General features: G+C 43.5%; 1 protein-coding gene and 1 long non-coding RNA gene across 5 annotated transcripts in view; one reads left to right on the top strand and one right to left on the bottom strand.

Moving 5' to 3' along the window:
• The window catches only part of LOC122541309 (uncharacterized), a 76,126-nt gene that overhangs the window by 51,851 nt on the left and 1,148 nt on the right, over positions 1-23,127 (top strand). For 3 of the 4 annotated variants that reach the window (XR_006309563.2, XR_006309560.2, XR_015753073.1), the window contains one exon: positions 7,612-7,941. This is a non-coding gene — a long non-coding RNA (uncharacterized LOC122541309). Of the gene's footprint in view, positions 1-7,611; positions 7,942-21,252; positions 21,299-23,127 lie in introns of all 4 variants that reach the window. The other variant, XR_015753072.1, reaches the window with a different exon arrangement.
• On the bottom strand, positions 9,412-21,868 carry LOC122541308 (BTB/POZ domain-containing protein 17-like). Its single transcript, XM_087979773.1, has 3 exons — positions 21,833-21,868; positions 13,109-13,930; positions 9,412-13,076 (listed from the first exon to the last, which is right to left on the bottom strand). The coding sequence occupies exons 2-3, from the start codon at positions 13,925-13,927 to the stop codon at positions 12,621-12,623; spliced, it is 1,275 nt and encodes a 424-aa protein (XP_087835899.1). The 5' UTR covers positions 13,928-13,930; positions 21,833-21,868; the 3' UTR covers positions 9,412-12,620.

Below are 23,127 nucleotides of genomic sequence, written 5' to 3'. Positions count from 1 at the left end.
TCCCCACCACCCGGTGGCAAATGGGCATGCGAAGGTGTGTCCGGGCAGTGGATGAGGGAGAAGAGGTGGATGGTATGCAGCAGCAGTCGATACAAGGCCCGTCTTTTTATGTCCTTAAAGGGGACGAAACCAAAATACACTCCAATTTTTTTTTCCTTTTTTTTCATTACCCCTACACTACCGCCTAACTGCGGTAGTGCTTATTTTTCCCCCTGCACCCACGTTGTGTGTGTGCAGGTGTGAGACACAGTGAAAGACACAAGGTGCACGAATCTTTATTCAGTTTCCACCACCAGGAAGAAAAGAAACACCCAAGTGGCCAGTGACAAGCAGTGCCCTTCACATCAAAGGGCAATGCTGCGTAATCAAACAGTGAAGGGGAGGGCAGGGATTGAATCAAAATAGAGTCGGAGGGGGAAATAATGCACTCCACTCCCTGCGGTGCCCACCTGTTCCTCAATAGCTCAAGGGTGTTGGTGGACACCGCATGCACCTTCTCCAGAGACACCCGGGCTCTAATGTAACCGTGGAAAAGGGGAAGGCAGTCAGCCCTAACGACCCCTTCCATGGCCCGCTGCCTGGACCTGTTTATGCCCAGTTTGGCCAGGCCTAGGCGCAGACCCAAGAGGAGGTCTTCAGACCTCCCCTCCCCCTTCCGTACTGGGTGTCCGAAAATCAGGAGCATGGGACTGAAATGCAACCAGAAACAGAGAAGGAGGTTTTTGAGGAAATCAAAAAGTGAGTGCAAACGCCCACCCCCAATATATACATGGTCCCTTTTTGAGTCTGAGGACACAGGCCAGTTCTTTTTGTGTAGTTTCTCCTGGAATGTTTTGGCACTGGGCTAGCTTCCTCCAACTCTGCCTCTGATACAGGTGGTATGTAATACGCATTAACTCACTTCTTGTGGCTGGACAGTCTTGGAAGAAATTCATTCCCTGATTCAGGAGGCAAAGGTATCAAGGCGATGGCACCTACTATGTGCATCTCAGATAGCGAGATATCTTCAATGCCTAATGGAGACAAAAAACCTACAGATTCGGAATTAGCCAAAAAAGCAATGGGGGAGCCGGCTAAGTACTGCTCCTGTGCCATTTGCGAGTTTGCAGCTTTCCCATAGTTCATGTACCTGCACATGAAAACATCTCTGCACCTGACCTCACATCAGCTATGCCTCTTACCCATACAGGGCCATCCCTGTGGTTCCTCCATCGAACTTTGTCCCTTGAAATAAACTGCCTCTCTTGCTTACTGGAGTCTTTTGCCTGGCATAGGAGTTCCTGATGCCACTTCATCCGGCACCCAACCCCCACAAGATCCGAGGATATCATATTTAATCTGGTGCAGAGTCTTCTCCAAATTAGCAAATCTGCTGGAGCTATCATTGTAGTTGCATTAGGGCAGTCCTACAACCAATTGGAACCAGGACAGTTTCACATCTAGTGAGGCTGTAGGCTGTTTCTTTAAGTCTGCCTCAGAATTTAGATTGCTCTTTCTATCAGACCAATGGATTATGGATGGTATGGAGCTGTCCTTAGATGGCACATACCATTCAACTGTGTGAAATGCTCAAAATCCCTGCTGGTAAACAATGGCCCATTATCTGTGACCAATACTTCTGGGAGTCCATAGATTGCAAAAGATGTGTGCAGTTTTTCTTTCATTGTTCATGTGTTTGATTAATGAGCTCTATGCACTTCCAAACATCTTAAGCGGGTATCCACAATGACTAAAAACATTGACCCGAGAAAGGACCTGCATAGTCGATGAGTAACCGAGTCCAGGGTTTATCCAGCCATTCCCATGAATGTGGGGGAACTGCTGGTGGTAATTATTGTCCTTGTTGGTACTATTTCACCAACACAGCTATGTCTGCATCCAATCCTAGCCACGAGACCTAAAGTCTCGCCAACGTTTTTATATTGTTTACCCCTGATAAATCATAGAGTTCAGCCAGAATCTGGTGGTGACTTTTGCTCAAGGCAATCACACTTGCTTCCCATAATAACATGCCATCCTCGACTGAGATCTGGTCTCTCTGAGTTCAGAGAGGTTTCAATTCTAGTTATGATGGCCCTTTGGATTTCCCTCATCACTACCAGCTACTTCACTTTTGCTAGCACCGCATCTTTCTATGTCCAAAGTCTCAGATTGTGAGCTCTCTGGAAGTGCTTCCAGAAAGTTTAAAAACATTGTGGATTCTTCCAGCATCGGTATCAGTGGTAGCGTATCTGTAATGGGAAATGATTCAATGAATCTGCGTTTGCTAGTTGGCCTCCTGGATGGTGTTCCAACTTTTACATATTTAGTATTAGGTCCACCACTGAATTCAGCCTGAAGCTATGGGTGCTACTGCCTTGTCCTCTTTAAGAAGACCTAGCAAGGGTTTGTGGTCTGTTATTATTACAAATGTACATCCATAAAGGCATTAGTAGAACTTACTGATTCCAAGTATGACCGCCAAGCCTTCCTTCCCTATCTGGGCAAATTTACGTTCTGCACCTACCCTGATGCTATATGGGGAGGCATCACATGTCAATACCAAGATCTGGAGTTGAAAAGGATGGCTGGAAAAGCACAGCAGGTCAGGGAGCATCTGAGGAGCAGAAGAGTTGACGTTTCGAACGTTAGCCCTTCATCAGGAATGTTATCTAGTTTTAGATCTCGCTTGGGATCACAATATGCCAACATCTTAGAGGATGATAGCTGTTTCTTACTTCCCTGAAAACTATGGCTTGGCAATTGTTTAAAGGCTGACCCTTTTTAAAAGTCAAAGCAAAGGTGCCAAGATGGAGGCAAGGTTATGTATGAAGTTTCCATAATAATTCATCAACTCAAATAAAGACTTAAGATCTGGTACTGAGATGGGATCTCGGGCACGTTCAATCACCTTCATTTATATTTTCCATTGGATATTATCTGGTCTTATTGACTGTTGTCCAAGTTGGTCATTTGGGGTGCCAGGAACACACATTTTTCCCTTTTAAGGCTTATACCCACCTCAGAGAAGGACTATATCCAATTTTGCTACAAGTTCTCCTTATTAATTCTGTTATTAGCATGTCATCTAGATAAATAGTGACCTAGGGTAGATCATATAAAATGTTCTTCATCATTCAATGAAAAATAGCATAGGCTGATCATACCCCAAAGGCAGTCCCGTAAGTTGGTACAAATGCTTATGAGTATTAATTGTAACATAATTGGGGGAATCCTCATCTAACCACAATTGTAAGTAAGCATGGCTCATGTGTGACTTCATGGAGGACAGACCCTCCCCCTGCGTGCACACCCCCCAAACAGCTTTGTGACAGATTCATTGTTTATCCAGCTTCAATAATCAATTTACCATGCGTTCAAAATCCCTACAAAGGTGAACCAACCTGTTAGGTATCACAACCAATACGACCAGTGCTGCCTATTCCACCAACTGGATTGGTTTGACGATTCCATCATTTTCCCACCTTCTGTTTGTTGCCTCTGCTTCCGTCCTTCAGGCAAATGGCAGTGGGCAGGCCTTGCACAATCATGGAATTGCTTTCTAGTCAACATCAAGGTGGCCTTGGCTCCTTTGATAGCCTCCAGACCTTCCTGAAAAACTTCAAGATATTTAATTAGGACTTCACTCAGGCAGCCATTGTATAAGCGAAAAATGTTGATCCGATCACGCTGAATCTTTTTCAACCAATGTCATCCCATCAAGCTTGGACCTGAGCATTTTACTACAATCAGTGTTAACTGAACCAGCTGCTTTTTCATACAAGACCAGACAAAAGTTGCACCCTTAATCTGTAAATGTTCCACTGTATAGCTGATGTTTTGCGTAAACTTAAGGTTTCGAGGCCATAGTGAATTTTGTTACAAACTGGTTCTGTGATCACTGAAATCGCCGTGCTGGAATCGACCTCCATTAGAATTGGGGAAGCATTTAACCAGATGTTTAATTAGTTCTGATTTGGATGTTGCTAAGCAATGTAACTCATCCAAACCTGTTGTTGGTCAACTTTGCAGGCTGTATACTCTCCTGGATACCGCCCTCAGACTTCTCTTACTCAACTTAGGTTAAGTGGGAATCTTTTGCTGTCTCAAGTCCACAAGACAGTAGCTTGCCAACCTGGATCCTGAAGAAAATTTTCAATGTTGGCCGAAGCTGGGCTTTGACTGGGGTTTTGCTGTGGGCTGACCAACAGTCCCTCTGTTCAGGATGTGCCCTATGTGAGGCCATGCAATTGCCCTTATTGAAGTGGTGTTCCTCAAGATAAATTGGACTGGCAAGGGTGTCCACTTCCATCAGAATACCCTGCAACTCATATGCTCCACTTGCTGCCATTTTCCAAGATAAAGCCAGTTGTAATGTCTGTTTGTAGACCTTTTGGGCTTCAGCTAGTAGACATTTTTGCATGGTAACATCATTAGACCCATATCCTAAATAGTCTCTCAGGATCTCATTATGGATTAAAACAAAGTCACATGCCAGCTGCATTTGAGTCATGTAGTTGTACAGCACAGACACAGACCCTTTGGTCCAACTGGTCCATGCTGACCAGCTAAATTAATCCTAAATTAATCTAATCATATTGGCTAGCATTTAGAGTCATAGAGATGAACAGCATGGAAACAGACCCTTCAGTCCAACCCGTCCATGCCGACCAGATATTCCAACCCAATCTCGTCCCACCTGCCAGCACCCGACCCATATCCCTCCAAACCCTTCCTATTCATATACCCATCCGAATACCTTTTAAATGTTGCAATTGTACCAGTCTCCACCTCTTCATCTGGCAGCTCATTCCATATATACGTACCACCCTCTGCCTGAAAAAGTTGTCCCTTAGGTCTCTTTTATATCTTTCCGCTCTCACCCTAAACCTATGACCTCTAGGTCTAGACTCCCCGACCCCAGGGAAAAGACTTTGTCTATTTATCCTATGCATGACCCTCATAATTTTGTAAACATCTACAAGGTTACCCCTCAGCCTCCGATGCTCCAGGGAAAACAGCCCCAACCTCTCCCTCAAGCTCAAATCCTCCAACCTTGGCAACATCCTTGTAAATGTTTTCTGAACCCTTTCAATTTTCACAACATCTTTCCTATACAAGGAGACCAGAATTGCACGCAATATTCCAACAGTGGCCTGACCAATGTCCTGTACAGCCGCAACATGACCTCCCAACTCCTGTACTTAATACTCTAACCGATAAAGGAAAGCATACCAAACACCTTCTTCACTATCCTATCTACCTGCAACTCCACTTTCAAGGAGCTCCGAACCTGCACTCCAAGGTTTCTTTGTTCAGCAACACTCCTTAGGACCTTACCGTTAAGTGTATAAATCCTGTAAGATTTGCTTTCCCAAAATGCAGCACCTCACATTTATCTGAATTAAACTCCATCTGCCACTTCTCAGCCCATTAGCCCATCTGATCAAGGTCCTGTTGTAATCTGAAGTAACCTTCACTGTCCATTTGGTCCTATTCTCTCTAAACCCTTCCTATTCATGTACCCATCCAGATGCCTTTTAAATGTTGTGGTGGTACTCGCTTCCACCCCTTCCTCTGACAGCTCATTCTGTATGCATACCATCCTCTGCATGAAAATGTTGCCCCTGTATTCCATTTTAAGTCCAGAATTGAATGCAGCATTCCAAAATTGCCCTAAGCAATTAGTGATTTTTGAGAAGATTTGTACAAACAGATAGACAACTAACCATTAGGACACATGAACACCAATTAACTACAAAAAGACCTGCCATCACTAGTATCCTTCCATATAGATGAAGAAGGACACCACTTTCACTGGGACAACACATCAATCCAAGGACAAGCTAAACAGAGACATACACGAGAATTCCTGGAAGCATGGCATTCTAATCTGAACTCCATCAATAAACGTATCGATTTGGACCCCATCTGCCATCCTCTGAAAAAAGATTCGGAAATGATATCACACATCCTAAGACACATAAATAGAAATGTGCTGGGCATAGCACCAGTACTTCACCGGAGGCTCACTGATGACGTTACCTAATATGGTGATGAAATGTCTGAAAATAAACTCTCTAACACAGTGAGCAAACTTACAACTTGCCCTAAGCAATGTCCTGTACAGCTGTAACATGACATCTGAACTTCTACACTGTCCAATAAAGGAAAATGTACCAAAAGTCTTCTTCACCTCCCATCTACCTGCAACCCCACTTTCAAGGAACTATCGACCTGCACTACCACCTTTGCTTGTTTGGCAACAGGCCCAGGATCTGACCATTGAGTGTATAAGGCCTGCCCTGATTTACCTTACTAAAATGCATCAACCTACATTTACCTATATTAATTTCTATTTGCCACTCTTCAGCCCATCAGATAAAGGTCCTATTGTTCTTTGAGATAACCTTCTTCAATATTCACAACACAACTAATTTTGATGTCATCTGCAAAATTACTAAGCGTTCCTTCTATAATCACATTTAAATTAATTGTACAAATGCCAAAATTCTGTGGACCCAGCACTGATCCTTGTGGCATACTGCTGTTCATAAGGCTTCCATTCCAAAAATAAACCATCTATCACCAGCTTCTGTACCCGACCTTCAACCTTATGTTGTATCCAAATGGCTAGGTCTTCCTGAATTCCATGTCATCTAACCTTGCTAACCAGTCTTCCCTGTGGAACCTTGTGGAACACCTTGCTGAAGTCCATACAAAGTCCACCACTCTGCCGTCATCAAACTTCTTTGTCACTTCAAAAAAACTCAATCACGTTAGTGAGACACGATTTCCCAAGCACAAAGCCATATTGACTATCCCTAATCAGGTCAGGCAGCATCCAGGGAACAGGAGATTCGACGTTTCGGGCACAGGCCCTTCTTCAGGGCCTGTGCCCGAAACGTCTAATCTCCTGTTCCCTGGATGCTGCGTGACCTGCTGTGCTGTTCCAGCAATAAAGTTTCAACTTTGATCTCCAGCATCTGCAGACCTCACTTTCTCCTATCCCTAATCAGTCCTTGACTTTCCATGTAAATGCTGTCCCTCAGACTCCCCTCCAACAACTTACCCACCACTGTCATCAGGCTCAGTGGTCTATAGTTCCTCAGCTTTTCATTACCTTTCTTAAATAACGGAACCACATTAGCCAGTCTTCTGGCTCCACAGCTGAGGCTATCAGTGATATAAATATCTCAGCAAGGGGCCCAACAACCACTTTCCGAGCTTCCCACAAAGTTCTGGGATGCGCCTCATCATTCCCAAGGCTTATACACCTTTATGTATTTTAAGACATCCAGCTCACCTCCTCTGTAATTTAGACACTTTTCAAGATATTATTATTTCTCCATGTTCTCTAGCTTCCATATTCGTCTCCACAGTAAACACTGATGCGAAATACACACTTAGTATCTCACCCATCTCCCATGTTTCCAACAACACTTGGTGATCTTTATGTGGCACTATTCTGTCCCTAGGTCTCACGAACCCCAACCCGATGGTGAAATGTCTAATGGATTGGGCAATGTCCCTGACATTAATATGACTCTGTATTTAAGATTATTTGCTGAACACCAACTTTTGTTTTTCTTTTCTGTTTTTCTCTTTTATTTTACTTGCTTCATGTTGAAGAGCACGGTCAGCAGTGATGAGTGAGCTCAGCATGGACTCGAGTGGGCCCAGCTCATTGCAGCAATGTCGGAAGCAAGTTTGCGTTCCCAGCAGCTTCTGTACTGGCGAGACGTTCCTAGTGCCAACTCAGGACTACAGCTGCAGAGGCGAGGTTTTAGTACAACACGAGACTCGGTGGCATTGGCAGCAGCTGCATTGCGAGGTGGGCACAATGCAGCCTCATGGCAGTAGCGGAGTTGAGTTTGGGCTGGTATGGTACCTGCCAGCATCAGTGGCATCTGCATTGGCGAGGTCCTGCGAGGATTCAGAGTGGCAAGGATGTCAATGGAGGTGAGATGGCACCAAAAAGTGACAACTTTCATTCCAGCAGTGGTGGCACAGTGAATGGGACTCATGCCTGGCACAATGGTATAGCACTTAACAAGAAGCACTGCAAATTTGAACACTTTTCCTTTATTTCTTTCCTTTTCTGCCTTTAAGTAAGTTCTATGTTTTGGCTTACTTTTCTGTGTTTTAAGATGGCATCGGGAAACTATAGAATTCCTACAGTGTGGAAACAGGCTCTTCAGCCCAACAAGTCCACACTGACCCTCTGAATAATATCCCCACCCAAACCTGTTCCCCTTCCTTATTACTCTACATTTAACCCTGACTGATGCACCTAACCTAGGTCCATGAACATTATGGGCACTTTAACATGGCCAATTCACCTAATCTGCACATCTTCAGACTGTGGGAGGAAAGCAGGGCACCTGAAGGAAACCCACAGAGACATGGGAAAATGTACCACTCCACACAGACAGTCACCTGAAGCTGGAACTGAACCCAGGTCCCTTGCGCTGTGAGGCATCAGTGCTAACCACTGAGCTACCATTCCATTTGGTTGTGGCACAATCCTACATTTTCCATTGTATTTTCTAACAGAATATAGTGACAATAAATAAATCAAATGTATGAATGATTGTAAGAGTTTTGAAAAGAGCTGGCAAGATTTTTACTGCATTATCCAGTGGTTTCCAATAACAAAACATAAGCTTGGTGTACCAGCAGGCCTTCCCAGTAGCGATAGATAGTGTTGTCCTCCGATAAGCGTCTTGGTTACACCAGGTCAAACAGTTTCTCAGGAAGCATCATTGAGTGGCTAATAATGGGCCAACTTTTCCTCAATGTGGCTTGGATTCAGGGAGAGGCAAATCAGCAGGACTTCAAATGGACCATTTCAACTTAAACTGCATTGTTGGATCTTTGGCGAAGTGCCAAACTATATTGGACTAGATTAGTTTCCTCTGTGTTGCATCATCCCAAGATGGGAGCAGTTTGAAGTTGAGTCTTATTTTATCAACTGTCCTCAGGTCCAGTGAGTCTGCACACCAGACACAGAGCCTAGTCATATGATCCTGTGACTCATCAACTGGGAGAGGCTCCAGCAAATTTATATGAAATGATATCTGAGACTTATATCTGGCTTCTGCCTCCTTAGTGTATTTCTGCCCCTGGTTGCAGCCCCTGAGTAAAGATGGTGTGAGTGAGTAGTAGAAGAGTGTTCACAAAAAGAAAAAAGGACAGAAAGGACAAGATCATATAAAATAATGATTCAAACTAATTAACTTATCACAAGTAAATTCATGATAAGTTTAATCATGTGCACAAAACTGTTTACATTGTGTTGTAACTATCATTTGTTTGACAGATTCTTGATATGAGCAATATGTTAGCAAGTCCAAAACGTAATGAAAACTTGAATCATTGTCATACTAACTGGATATGGAAAATATAGCTTGTACACAGAGGACAGCTAGGATCAAGACATACAGTGTTGGAAATGGGGAACAAAAGTGGGAAATTTCAATCTGATGGGAGATTTCCTTTAGTTCACGATTTTGCTAAGGTGACACAGTGTGCAGAGAATGCAAAGCATTTAACATTTGCAAACAGACTCAGCTTTTGGGATACTAAGTTGATAGAGCTTAATGTAATATATATATATACCCTTGTGCATAAACCATTATTATATTTACATGAATATTTACATTTATATTTACATTTCTAATATGCATTTACTATCAGTCTGTATCTGAGTTGGTCAGATATTGGCAAAATAAAGGAGCTTCACTTCAAGAATTCATGTTATTTCTCAATTTTGTGAATCAAATTAACAGGAAATACTATCTGTATTTTAGTTGTTCTATTCCTGTATAGACAGTAATGGAACAGTCTGGAGAGACCATTACTCTGTTTCTAATGAAAGATATTCCTGACCACGGTATGTTTGATAGTACAGGGGGAACATTACTCTGTCTCTAACCTGGACTGGATGTGTTCTGATATTGCATGATGGAACATTTTTGAAATAATTTAAAGCTCAGTTAACACTTTTGTTTGATAGACTGAAGTGTATGGTCGAGCAATGTCGAGGTACCATTAGTGTGCTTATGGAATTATTGATAATGGTATGTTAATTGTACGGTTCAGATAATAGATTCATAACATACCTCGAGCATACATAAACAGTGATCTTCTGCACCTTGTGTGTTGGTGAAGGTATGGACTTTTATAATGGTTCATGTTTGGAATTTGGTTTCCAGCTTCAATGCCAGCTGTCAGACATTTAACAACTGGCAATTTTTGAATGGATAGTATCAAGGAATGTTTAGCCTGCAATCTAGCCGACGTTGCTCCAGGTTTTTAGTGGCATGTGTAGTGGAAGCACTGTACAACATATAATCCTGCTAACTACTTGGGATTACCTAAATGAACAGGGTTAAGTGCAGTTTGCCACTGTACTTTCCATTGTCTGTATTTTGCCACTACAGTAAGTGTTTCATTGGGGCAGTCTAGAATGAGTGTCTGAACTGTCAGTGTAAATAAAGCTTTACTGCCTATAACCCAGTATGTAACTTCCCTGGGACTATTTGATTAGATAAATTAGATTAGATGACATACAGTGTGGAAACAGGCCCTTCGGCCCAACAAGTCCACACCGACCCTCCGAAGAGCAACCCATCCAGACACATTCCCCTACATTTACCCCTTTGCCTAACACTACAGGCAGTTTAGCATGGCCTATTCACCTAACCTGCATATTTTTGGACTGTTGTAAAGTGATCTTCATTGTTTAGTGACCCTGTGTGTTACTTTGCATGCAAATATATAACTAAAACAATTTAAACAGCATCTAATCCATACCTTATCAAATTAGCAAATTTGTGAGTAGTCAGTATGAAAGTCACTTTATGCATTGTATCTTGATAGAAGATACTGGGTATGTTGAATGCCACTTTGTAAAGGGAGCGCTACTGTGTATTTAACTTGGGTGTTGTCCTTGCTTGGGACTGTTTGGGCAGTACAGATAGAGTTTTACTCTTTATCTATGCTATTGGAACAATATTATGCCATTCAACCTGTTGAGCTTCCTCTGCGATTCACTTGGGTCATGGCGGATCATCCATTTCAGTGCAGGAAAGTGACATTACTTCCATGTCCTTTTGTTGTCATTGCCATCCAGAAGAGTATTCATTCTGTCTTCAACATGCTCAATCTAACTCAAACTGTGACTGCCCTAGAAGTACTTGAGGGACTATGTAGAGACAGTGTTACCCTCTATCTAAATGTGCTGCATATTTCCTTGGAGAATATGATCAGATTGTTCAGAATAAACATTGATTTTACTCCTTGTTATCTTAAGAGATCCAGAATTCTTTCAATGGAACATTTGAAAAGGATCTTTAATCTATTTTATCCTATCTATAAAGGTTGTTGCAGGCAGTATTTGAATCCGCATCTCCCATTTTATCTGGCCCATAATTATGGGGCAATGTAGAGAGCGAGGTACTTGTATCTCATCCATGAGTTTGTTTGATGTGAAGTGTAAACAGTCACAGTTGTTGACAACTGCTTAGAAGAGTTTCAGTTTTGCCTGGGCAAATATGAATTCAATTAAGTAAAACCACAATTAAAAAATTGTCTTAATAATGCTGATCATATTATCCTGTTTAACATCCTTCAGGAGAGTATCTTTACCATACTTATCTGGTCTGGTTTAGCTATAAGTCCAAATTAGGCTTGACGTTATTTGAAAAATGTACAAGAGGATGTCAAGAACAACACTCACCACACGAAGGGGTGCGGTACCAATAAGGTGAAGCCCCATCATAAAACTCCAATTATGCTACACAGCATTCTGAAGGCAGAATTCACTGGTCCCTAAAGAGATCAGTTTGAAGATATTTATTTCTCTAATATTCTGTGAACAGTCAGTTCAATTCCTCCAGCATTTAATTCAGGTACTGTCCAAAATCCTTGAGGTGACATTACATTTCATCTTCTGATGGATCAGGATCTGCTACATTGATTTCTCTCAACTGCTTTATGTTCATTCATGTCTCAAAGATGATTCAAGTTCCTGGATGAAGTTTCACACAAATCTTTCAAGATGGTGTGACAAGTTGTGAAATTTATTTTTACAAAAGAATAAAAGATTCTTGGCTGAAGAAATAGTGTTATGAAGCACAGAAAAACCAATGGTTGGAAAGAGACTTGAGAATGAGGTTCAGTTTGGAGTCTGGCTTTTCCAAACCATTGTGTCTATGCTCATTGCAAAAGATTCTTATTCCTCTGTTCTTTGGCCAAGAGCAGGTAGATTTCTTTTAATTTAATATATTTATCCGATTCCCTAAATTCCTTATTATTGATTTTATTTCTACCACTCTTTTAAACACTATAGTTCTGATCAGAACTAATTGCATAAAAAAAGTCTTAGTAATCCTCATGTTTTTGTGTTAATCACTTGAAATCTGTATTGTCTGGTTCCACATCCTTCTGTGAAAAGAAATTATTCCTTTGCAATTTATCAGTCAAAACCCTTCAGAATATTGATCATTTCTATGAAATATCCTCTTTACCATATCTGCTTTAGAAAAAACAATCCTAACCTCCTCAATCTCTCAGCATAACTGAAATGCCTCGTCCATTTTAAAGTGCATTACCGAAGAGTTGGATATGATACTTCACTATATTTCTTCTTCATTTTCCCAATTGGTTTGAGTGATGAGATGCACCTTCATGGTGTCATTACTAATGTATCTGTCCCTGTTTGATAAGGGGATCAGATCATTTATTTTAGCTTCCCCTATATGTGGAACCTCAAGGGTCTGGATGTCACCCACAAACCACTGACTATTGATAAACTGGTAGAGCAGGACACATATCTTGTGAGTGTGCTTCATGTCTCCTGGTTCACAGCTTCCCAGCCGGACAGTTAATGTCGAAAAGTCATCTTCTTGCACAACATGAGGAAGATATTTATTGCATGTGTAGTTTAAAATCTGTTGACCTTTTGGAGAATAGTTGACATTCCATTCAGTTTTCAGGTGGAAATGTCTTGTAGATAAACGTTTACTAAGAGCAATTTTATTCATTGTTTTATATCCCGAGATGTCCCAAAATTGGCTGAACCTTTCTGAAGTGTAAATCCTCATGGTAAAGGATTGGCAGCAATATTGTTGCGTTGGCTAATGGTTTCCATTGATAAGACATGAGCTTGGTAGACCAGCAGGCTTTCCCGGCAGAGATAGGATGCAATGCTGTCAGGTAGGCTTCCCGGGCTTAACAGGTCAAACAGTTTCTCAGGAGGCATCATCGGATACCTAATATGGGCCAACATTTCCTCAGCATGGTTTGGATGCAGTGAGAGCCAACTCACCAGGGCTTGAAAAAGGACCACTTCATCTTCAACCACCATGTCGGATCTTTGGAGCAGTGCAGAGAGTTGATATGGTTCTAACAGTGTCCAGTCTGGTGACTTGATCACAGTGTTGGTATTCCAGGTTATAAACCTAAGGCATTCTTCTTCCAGTTGGCGAAGGCCAATCAGGTTGGCATATTTGTGCCAAGTAATGGCATGGTTATAAGTGCTTGGGGATGTCACATTAGCTAACATGAAGCTCTGACTGCTTTCTCTCAGCTCCTGGACATTGTACTTCTCTGATAAAACATGAAGGGGTAGCACATTCTCAGTGTTGAGTGTGATTGTCCCACTGTAGAGGTAACTCACAAATTCTTCAAAGTGGGCAAGACAGTCTTCGTCCTCAGTAAGGTGGACAACATGGTCTACAGAATCAGGCCAGTGTTTACTGTCGAGCATGGATTTGAAGACATCACTGTGCACAGCCAAGACAAATCTATGAGCTTTCAGGGCAAGCTTACGGTTCACCACCAAATTGATGTCACTGAGTTGATTATTGTTGAGAAGTTTGGAGATGGTCTCCATCAGTTTACTCTGATGCTGCAGAGTCTCTGAGAGCCCTGTGGCATCCATCACCTGGCAGAAAAGGGAAAAAGAACAGAGTTAATAATGCAAAGTGACCAGATGTCCCATCTTCTCTGTCTGCCTTTGCTGTCACTGTCTTTGGCTTTGCCTCTCCTCCATGACTGTTTTTGTCGCTGTCTTTCGTCCTCTATATCTGTCTGTCTCTACCTTTGTTAACCCTCTGTCTGCTATCTTTTCTCTTTTTTGCTGACTTTCTCTCTCTGCTCCCGAGTCTGTTTCTTATACTTATTTGACCTTTCTTTCTGGGTTTCCCTCGGTCTTTTTGTCTCACGTTCCATCTTTGCTATCACATTTTGTTTTGTGCTGATAAGGGAATCTTATAGGGGTTTGAGTGACAAGGGTTCTGGTGAGATATGTGGCAGAATCAGACATGAAGTCTGACAAGGGCCAGCCCAACTCAAAATCATCTTCATTTTTATGTTTTTCGCAAGCAGGATGATGCTGCACATGTAACCTCTACTATACTTGATAAAGTTGTGTCCTGAATGGCTTCTTAACCAGCCAATTAGCCTGTTGGAATCTGTTGTAAATATCCCAAAATCACTCTCGTTTTCTGAGTTTCCTAATTTCCTGCCATTCCTTGAGTACTTCTTTGTGTTCTTACTTCTTTCAACGTTCATCACCTCACAGTTTTCTGGGTTAAATTCAATCTGCTATTTAGATGCCCATCTGACCAATCCATCTTTGTCTTCCTGTAACCTAAGTCTTTCTTTCTTACTATCACCACCTGGTAAATCTTTGTGTCTTTTGCAAACTTAATTGCTATCCCTCTTCACATTCTTATCCATATCATTGATATAGGACCATAGGAGTGGAAGTAAGGCCATTCGGCCCATCGAGAGCACTCCGCCATTCAATCATGGCTGATGGGCATTTCAACTCCACTTACCCACATTCTCCCCACAGCCCTTAATTCCTTGTGACATCAAGAATTTATCAATCTCTGCCTTGAAGACATTTAGCGTCCTGGCCTCCACTGCACTCCGTGGCAATGAATTCCACGGCCCACCACTCTCTGGCTGAAGAAATGTCTCCGCATTTCTGTTCTGAATTTACCCCCTCTAATTCTAAGGCTGTGTCCACGGGTCCTAGTCTCCTCGCCTAATGGAAACAATTTCCGAGCGTCCACCCTTTCCAAGCCATGTATTATCTTGTAAGTTTCTATTAGATCTCCCCTTAATCTTCTAAACTCCAATGAATACAATCCCAGGATCCTCAGCCGTTCCTCATATGTTAGACCTACCATTCCAGGGATCATCCTTGTGAATCTCCGCTGGACACGCTCCAGTGCCAGTATGTCCTTCCTGAGGTGTGGGACCAAAACTGGACACAGTACTCCAAATGGGGCCTAACCAGAGATTTATAAAGTCTCAGTAGCACAACGGTGCTTTTATATTTCAACCCTCTTGAGATAAATGACAACATTGCATTTGCTTTCTTAATCACGGATTCAACCTGCATGTTTACCTTTGGAGAATCCTCAACTAGCACTCCCAGATCCCTTTGTACTTTGGCTTTATGAATTTTCTCACCGTTTAGAAAGTGGTACATGCTTGTATTCTTTTTTCCAAAATGCAAGACCTCGCATTTGCTCACATTGAATTCCATCAGCCATTTCCTGGACCACTCTCCCATACTGTCTAGATCCTTCTGCAGCCTCCCCACTACCTGCCTGTCCACTTAACTTTGTATCATCGGCAAACTCCGCTAGAATGCCCCCAGTCCCTTCATCCAGATCATTAATATATAATGTGAACAGCTGCGGCCCCAACACTGAACCCTGCGGGACACCGCTTGTCACGGGCTGCCATTCCGAAAAAGAACCTTTTATCCCAACTCTCTGCCTTCCGTTAGACAGCCAATCCTCAATCCATTGGCCCTCACCTTGTTCAGCAGCCTCCCGTCTGGCACCTTATCAAACGCCTTTTGGAAGTCTAGATAGACCACATCCACTGGGTTTCCCTGGTCTAACCTACTTGTCACCTCTTCAAAGAATTCTAACAGGTTTGTCAGGCACGACCTCCCCTTACCAAATCCATGTTGACTTGTTCTAATCCAACCCTGCTCTTCCAAGAATTTAGAAACCTCATCCTTCATGATGGATTCTAGAAATGTACCAACAACCGAGGTTAGGCTAATTGGCCTATAATTTTCCATCTGTTGTCTTGATCCTTTCTTGAACAAGGGGGTTACAACAGCGATCTTCCGATCATCCAGGACTTTCCCTGACTCCAGTGACTTTTGAAAGATCTCAACCAACGCCTCTGCTATTTCCTCAGCCACCTCCCTCCGAACTCTAGGATGTAGCCCATCGGGGCCAGGAGATTTATTAATTTTAAGACCTTTTAGCTTTTCTAACACTTTCTCTTTTGTAATGGCAACCATACTCAACTCAGCCCCCTGACTCCCTTTAATTGTTGGGATATTACTCATGTCTTCCACTGTGAAGACTGACCCAAAGTACTTATTACGTTCTCCAGCTATTTCCTTCTCTCCCATCACTAGGCTTCCAGCATCAGTTTGAAGTGGCCCAATGTCTAGCACCTTGCACTACTTCCTGTAATACATCACAAAACATCAGCCTCCAATCACACAAACAGCCTTTGACTGCCACTCTCTGTCTCATACTGTGATGAATGCGGTTGGATGTGTGCTGCCCCTTTAAGTGAGAGGGTCAGGTGATCCAGAGATGCAGAAGGAGAGATAGTCTAAACCCTGACAGTGGAGCTGAAAGACCTATAATAACGTGTACCCTGTTCATCTACAAACCTGATCACCTCTTCAAAAATGCAATCAAATTTATTAGGTATGACCTCCTCTGACAGAGCCAATCTGACTATCCTTAAACAAACCTTGTCTCTCCTTCAGTATCTTCTTCAATAGTTTCCCTACTGCTAATGTGAGACTCACTGGTCTGTATTCCCTTGTTGATCTTTTCCACCTTTCTTGAAAAGTCGAAACACATTCTCTGTGTTTGTGAATAAGGAAGGACAAATGTGTCATGAACTCTGGAGTTTTGGTTGGGACAACCCTGGGTCAATTGTGTCTGGACAGGCCAGAGGCACGTTGATCCTCTTGGGCTTGATCTTCCAAGCAGGGGTCAGGTGGCGGTTGAAGGTCTGGTCACCTCTTGAGTACAAAGTGAAGAGGGACCTGCGTGTTTCCACATGTGGCTGGGTGCCTCATTACACCACCCTATCTCTTTGTGAAGATGGTGAATGCAGATTGTAACCAGTGTTCCCCACCCCCTGTTGCCATGACTTGAGTCCTAGATATCAATGTGTGGGGCGATGGAATGCAGACGGCTGCCCCTCGCAAACAGCTCCTGAGTATGCTGGGCCTAGCTCACCATGGCAGCCACCAATCCAGCTGAGGTGGCAACCAAATGGTCACAGGATTTACTGCATTTAATGCAGCTTTTGGGCAATGAGGAGTATTGCATCCCATGTGCTTGTCTTCCACTGCTGGTCGGCTTTGAGCATTTGGATGAAGTCGCTTATTGTCAATATCACAGGGTCTACTCCTGCTTGAGGCTGAGCAGATGCCTCACCTCCTTCAGTCCTCTGAATGCTAGTGGCCTGGGCCATTTCTTACTTGGACTAGCTATGGAGCTGTTGTAGTGAGGTGCTCACCAAATTGGATACCCACACTCTCTGTACCTACAGCTCCTCTTGAGGTGTCAGCATCTTGACTAGATGGCGCTGCAGGAGGGGGCCATGCGATGCTTCCTCAGAAGCCTCTGTACACCCATCCTCAGAGGTTGAGAGTGGCACTTTTGTTGGAACCAGGCATTTCACAGCAGAGGTTAAGGACAGGCTAGCAGATTCTTCAAGAGAAAAAGGATTAAAAGCAAAATGCATAAGATGCTTGAAATCTGAAGCAATACAAAGAGTGCCAGAGAACCTCAGCAGGTCCGACAGCAGCTGTGGAGAGTGAACTCAGATTGATGATTCAAGTCCATTATGAATGTTTGTTGGAATGAAAGAGAGAGGAGATGTCACGGTCAGTCATTAGAAGTAGTAAAAATGATTGATTGAGGGCGACAGCTGGGTTCATATGAGATCTACAGTGGGATGAAGAGTGATACTTGGTAGGATATGTATGCTTTTTGTATTTCCATAATGGCAGTCCAGTTTTCCTGGGAGAAGTAGGTGAGGTTGTGGATGTCAGGCACCCCTCCAAACAGTGTTGCTATCTCTGCCCTGTTAGGGTTGTGTCTTCTCCTGCAATGAGATGACATGATCTACATGGGTGGCATGAGTGGAAAATGGGGTTGGGAATACCGAATGACTGAGGAGGCAATACAGAAGGCATGTATGGTGATTGCTGTGGAGGTTCAGAGTTCTGACTGGGGTCTGGGGGTAGGGGAGCGTGTGGAAGGTGGATCTGTAGACAAAGTGTGGGAAGGCTTGCATTCAATCCTGCCAGCGGCAGAGAATGAGCTTAATAAGAGGCAGTGCAGGAGTAGAGACAGACAAAGACCCTGTGTGCTAGTCCAAATGCACAAGGCTTTAACGGTGGTGCTGGCATAGGGGATTCCTGTGTTTTAGCAGATACCCAAAGTGATGTGTTGTTATGGAATGACACGGTAGAATGAGTTGGAAATTAGACATCAGAGATGCCTTAGGGATGGGTAGGTAATTAATGCTGTTTTAATCTGGTGTACTCTACATTGCAGAGGCTGAGCACCAGCTCCCTGTTATCTCCTATTATTTCTCCCTGGTTCATGACCCTGTCATGGAACCTCATTTCACCTGGTGATCTCCTCCCCACTGCCTCCAAACTGATGGAAGAGCTCACTTCTACTTCCTCCTGAAAATTCACAAACAGGAGTGCCAAGGCAGACCCATTGCTTCTATATGCTCCTGCCCCTCAGAACTCATTTCCAGTTTGAAGGTTCCAGCTACCTCCTCTTCCCCATGGACATGCAATCCCTCTACATGACCATCACCCACCAGGATACTCTCAGGGATCTCCACTTGTTCCCGAACAAAGGCCTGAACTGTCCCCATTCACCATTACCCTTGTCCGCCTGGCTGAGCACGTCCTCACCGTGAACAACTTCTCTTCTAACTCCTTTCATTTTCTTCAGGTTAGAGTATGCCCATGGGTACCTGCCTGGGCCCTTGTTATGCCTGACTCAGAGTGGGGTACGTGGAACATTCTTTATTCCAATCATCCTCTGGTCCCCGCTCACAACGTTTTCTCTGATATATTGATGATATCATTGGTGCTGCTTCCCTCTCTCATCTGGAATTGGAAAGGTTTACTGATTTTGCTTCCAGTTTCCATCCGGCCCTCGTTTTCACATGCTGCATCTCTGATTTTCACCCCCCCCCCCCCTTTGTTTCTTCAACATCTCTGTTTCCATTTCTGAGGATAGACTGGTCACTAATATAAATGTAGTGACTCCCACAGCTACCTGGACTATACATCCTCAGACCCTGCTTCCTATAAAGATTCTATTGCATTTCCCCATGTTGCTCCGTCTCCGTTGCATATGTTTCAATAAAGCAAACTTTGGCAAGGCTCCGAAACGTCCACCTTTTTCCTCAAGCAAGCACTGTTGTCGGCAGGACCCTCAACCAGGTCTGCCCCATCTCCCACACTTCAGCCCTCTGTTTGCCATCTACAATGACTTTTCTCTCTGGGACACACTGGTTCACTCTTCCTTCACTCTCAACACCCCCAACAGTCTGATTGCACCCTCCCGTGTAACTACAGAAGTTGTAACACCTGCCCATTTACCTCCTCTCTCCTCAGAATCCAAGGGCACAAACATACCTTCCAGGTGAGGCAGACCTTCACCTGCACTTCACACAATCTCGGGTCAAAACGTGTGACACTGGAAAAGCACAGCAGGTCAGGCAGCATCCGAGGAGCAGGAAAGTCAATGTTTCATGCATAGACCCTGCAACTGGAAAGCTGCATGACCTGCTGTGCTTTGTAGTCCTCACTTTCTCATTGACACAATCTAGTCCACTGCACTCGCTGCTCACAATGTAGTCTCCTCTACACTGGGGAAACACTGCGTTGACTGTGTGATCGCTTTGCAGAACACGTACATTCTGCCTGCAAGCAAGACCCTGAGCTTCCAGTTGCCACGTCAACACCTCACCCTATTCTCAGGCTAGCTGCAGTGGTCCAGCAAAGCTCAGCGTAAGCTGGAAGAACAACACCTCAGTTTACAGCATGGGACGCTGCAGCCTTCTGGACACAAAATTGAGTTCAATAACTTTAGGGCTTAAAGTCTCTTATGTCCTAGCCCCCACCCCACGCACAACAGGCCTTGTGATCCCATCGAGAGTGTAGTGCTGAAACAGCACAGCAGGTCAGGCAGCTTCCGAGGAGCAGGAGAATCAATGTTTCAGGCATAAGCCCTTCATCAACAATGAGGCTTATTGGTCGGGCCTGAGAGATAAATGGGAGGGGGGTGGTGTTCAGGGAAAGGTAGCTGGGAAAGCGATAGGTGGATGTCGGTGAAGGAGAAGGAGATAGGTCAGAAGGGGGAGTGATGGATGGATCTGGAAGGCAGTGCAGAGTTGGAGGCTTGGGACTGGGATAATGAGGGGGGAGGGGAAATGAGGAAGCTGTTGAAATCCACCTTTATACTGTGTGGCTACAGGGTCCCAAGGCAGAATGTGAGGCATTCCTCCTCCAGGCGTCAGGTGGTAACGATTTGGCGGTGGAGGAGGCCCAGGACCTGCAAGTCCTTGATGGAGTGGGAGGATGGTGTTGAAGTGTTCAGCCATGGGGCAGTGGGGTTGGTGGGTGCAGGTGTCCCAGATCCACAGGAAGGCGTCCTGTCTCCCCGATGTAGTGGAGATCACATCGGGTGCAAAGAATGCAGGAGATGATCTTCCCCCGAACTCCACCCCTCCCCAATTAATTTTTAAACAAGACTCATTCCTGATGAAGGGCTTATGCCTACAACATCGATTCTCCTGCTCCTCGGATGCTGCCAGACCTGTTGTGCCTTTCCAGCGCAACACTCTCTACTCTGAGCTCCAGCATCTGCAGTCCTCATTTTCTCCTTGTGATTCTATCGTCTGCTATTATGCACAAGCCATTGTTAGCCACTCATGGTTCCCATTAACAGCTATTCACCCTCCTCGCCAGATCATTATCTACTCCTTTGTCTGTCCAAAGGCTCTTCTTTCTCTGGTTGGGCTCCTTCCCCCTTCACCTATCCTTTACTCCTTACCACTCCCTCCATCCTATCTTCTGCATCAAAATCGATATTTTCCTAACTACCATCAGTTCTGAGGAAGGATCACCAGACCCGAAACATTAACTCTGATTTCTTTGCACAGATGCTGCCAGACCTGTTGAGCCCTTCCAGCAACTTTTGTTTTTGAGGTAATTAGTGGAACTAGTTTGCTAAGGCAAGAAAACTCAGCCTCACAGGGAGAAACCCTCCAAAGTATTCCATGCAACTCATGAGTTTTGTTTTCTATTTGTCTGTGATCATCTTCCTCTTTTTCTCTCTATTTCTTTACTTTCTTTGTGTCCTTGACTCTCTCTCACGCTGCCTGTGCTTTGTATCTGTCTGTATCTCTGTCTCTCATTCTCAATGTGTCTCTGACTTTAGGTGTATGTATGTCGGTTTCTTTATCTTCCTTCCCCGCTATTCCCTATTCTCAGTAACTCCCTTCGTCTGCTTGTCTTTCTGTATCTCTGCTGAGATTTCTGGATGGCATTTTGTTTTCTATATGTCTCTCTCTCTTTCTCCCACTCTTGTTATTCCATCGGTCTATCCCACCTACACCATCGACTCACATTGTATTTCTTTCTCAATTTCCAACTCCCCTCTACTTTTGCAGAGTTTTTTAACAAGTCTTTTTCTCAAGATTTCCATTTAATTCTTCCTATATGAAAGAAGTTAGCACTCACCAATGACTTGAACGTTTGAATGAATTTCCAGCTGAAGACGGTTCAGCAGCAGGGAGGAAGTCAGCGTTTTGCTTTCAGTTTCATTTCCCTGCATGACGATTTTTTTTAACGAGAACGCCACCTCATGGAAAGCACGAGAAACAACTCGAAAAAAAATTAACATTTGTACAGAAGCTTTAATTGTGTTAAATTAGATCGCAGGTTGCCTCACCTAAAGAAAGAATACGTAGGTAATACAACAGACTTGCTGAGATTTTCCAGCATTTTCTCTTTTTTGGTAATACAACAAAAAGTTACAACGATTATGATTTGGAAATGCCGGTGTTGGTCTGAGGTGAACAATGTAAAAATCGCACAACGCCAAGTTCTAGTCTAACAGTTTTATTTGGAGGCACGAGCTTTGTCACAGCCACCTGATGAAAGAGCAGCACTCCGAAAGCTAGTGCCTCCAAATAAACCTGTTGGACTATAACCTGGTGTTGTGTGATTTTTAACTGTATTACAGTTAAGTATTGGCACGATCAATGAGCCTGTTTCCCTTGCTGTGGACTCCAGCCTATCCCATTCATTGTTGGTTTCTGGCATTGAACAAGACTCTTTTCAACCCTGCGGTCAAATTGGACCCTGGACTGAAATTTTGATTTATTTCCTCATATCTTCAAGATACCCTCCTTTCACTTATGTACTAATGTCGACTTCTGGCTCAGCTCAGCTGCTGCTCCAATCAATACTCATACTCAAGAGCACTTCAGTTTGAAATATACATTGTTGTTTCCAAATCTTTCCCCATATCTCTAACCTCCTCTAGCCCTTATAACTATTTGTGATCCCTGTATGCCTTTATTTGTGCATCTTTAATTTTACTTGCTTCACCATGTTGGGCCTGTCTATTCTCTGCTTTGAATCTAACTTCTGGACATTCCTTACCAAGCTCCTCAATGTTAACTATTCACAATCACTTGAATATCTTGTGTACATTTTAAACTTAATTAGTCTCAAAAGAGAACAGCATCACAGCAGTGAAAGTTTATACATTCTTCATTGTTTTGCCGTGAGAGTGTTTACAAGTCCGAACCAACACCAATTTATAGTAATTGCCCAGACTTTGTTTTTGAAATTTGGTCACATTTTCAGTGCAACAATCATCTCCATCACTGGGCATTTTTATGTGAGACTTACCTGGATGCTAAACCACTATCCCATTGTTAATTTCTGGTGGAGACCAGTTTTTAGCAGTGAACCTACCACACCAAACCACACAGTTGAGTCAAGTCCTGAGAGCCAACTGTTCACCA

Source organism: Chiloscyllium plagiosum, unplaced genomic scaffold (genome assembly GCF_037043375.1).
Source record: "Chiloscyllium plagiosum isolate Xiang-an unplaced genomic scaffold, Cpla_swu_hap1 HiC_scaffold_35, whole genome shotgun sequence".
NCBI classification, from domain to species: domain Eukaryota; kingdom Metazoa; phylum Chordata; class Chondrichthyes; order Orectolobiformes; family Hemiscylliidae; genus Chiloscyllium; species Chiloscyllium plagiosum.
This window is presented reverse-complemented; position numbering and strand designations above follow the sequence as displayed.

What these genes read in the sequence shown, in the direction of transcription:
- LOC122541308 (XM_087979773.1), bottom strand. Translation starts at nt 13,927, where the DNA reads ATGGATGCCACAGGGCTCTCAGAGACTCTGCAGCATCAGAGTAAACTG. An exon ending in CCATTAGCCAACGCAACAAT is followed by an intron (nt 13,077 to 13,108) that starts ATTGCTGCCAAT and finishes ATGAGGATTTAC; the next exon opens with ACTTCAGAAAGGTTCAGCCA.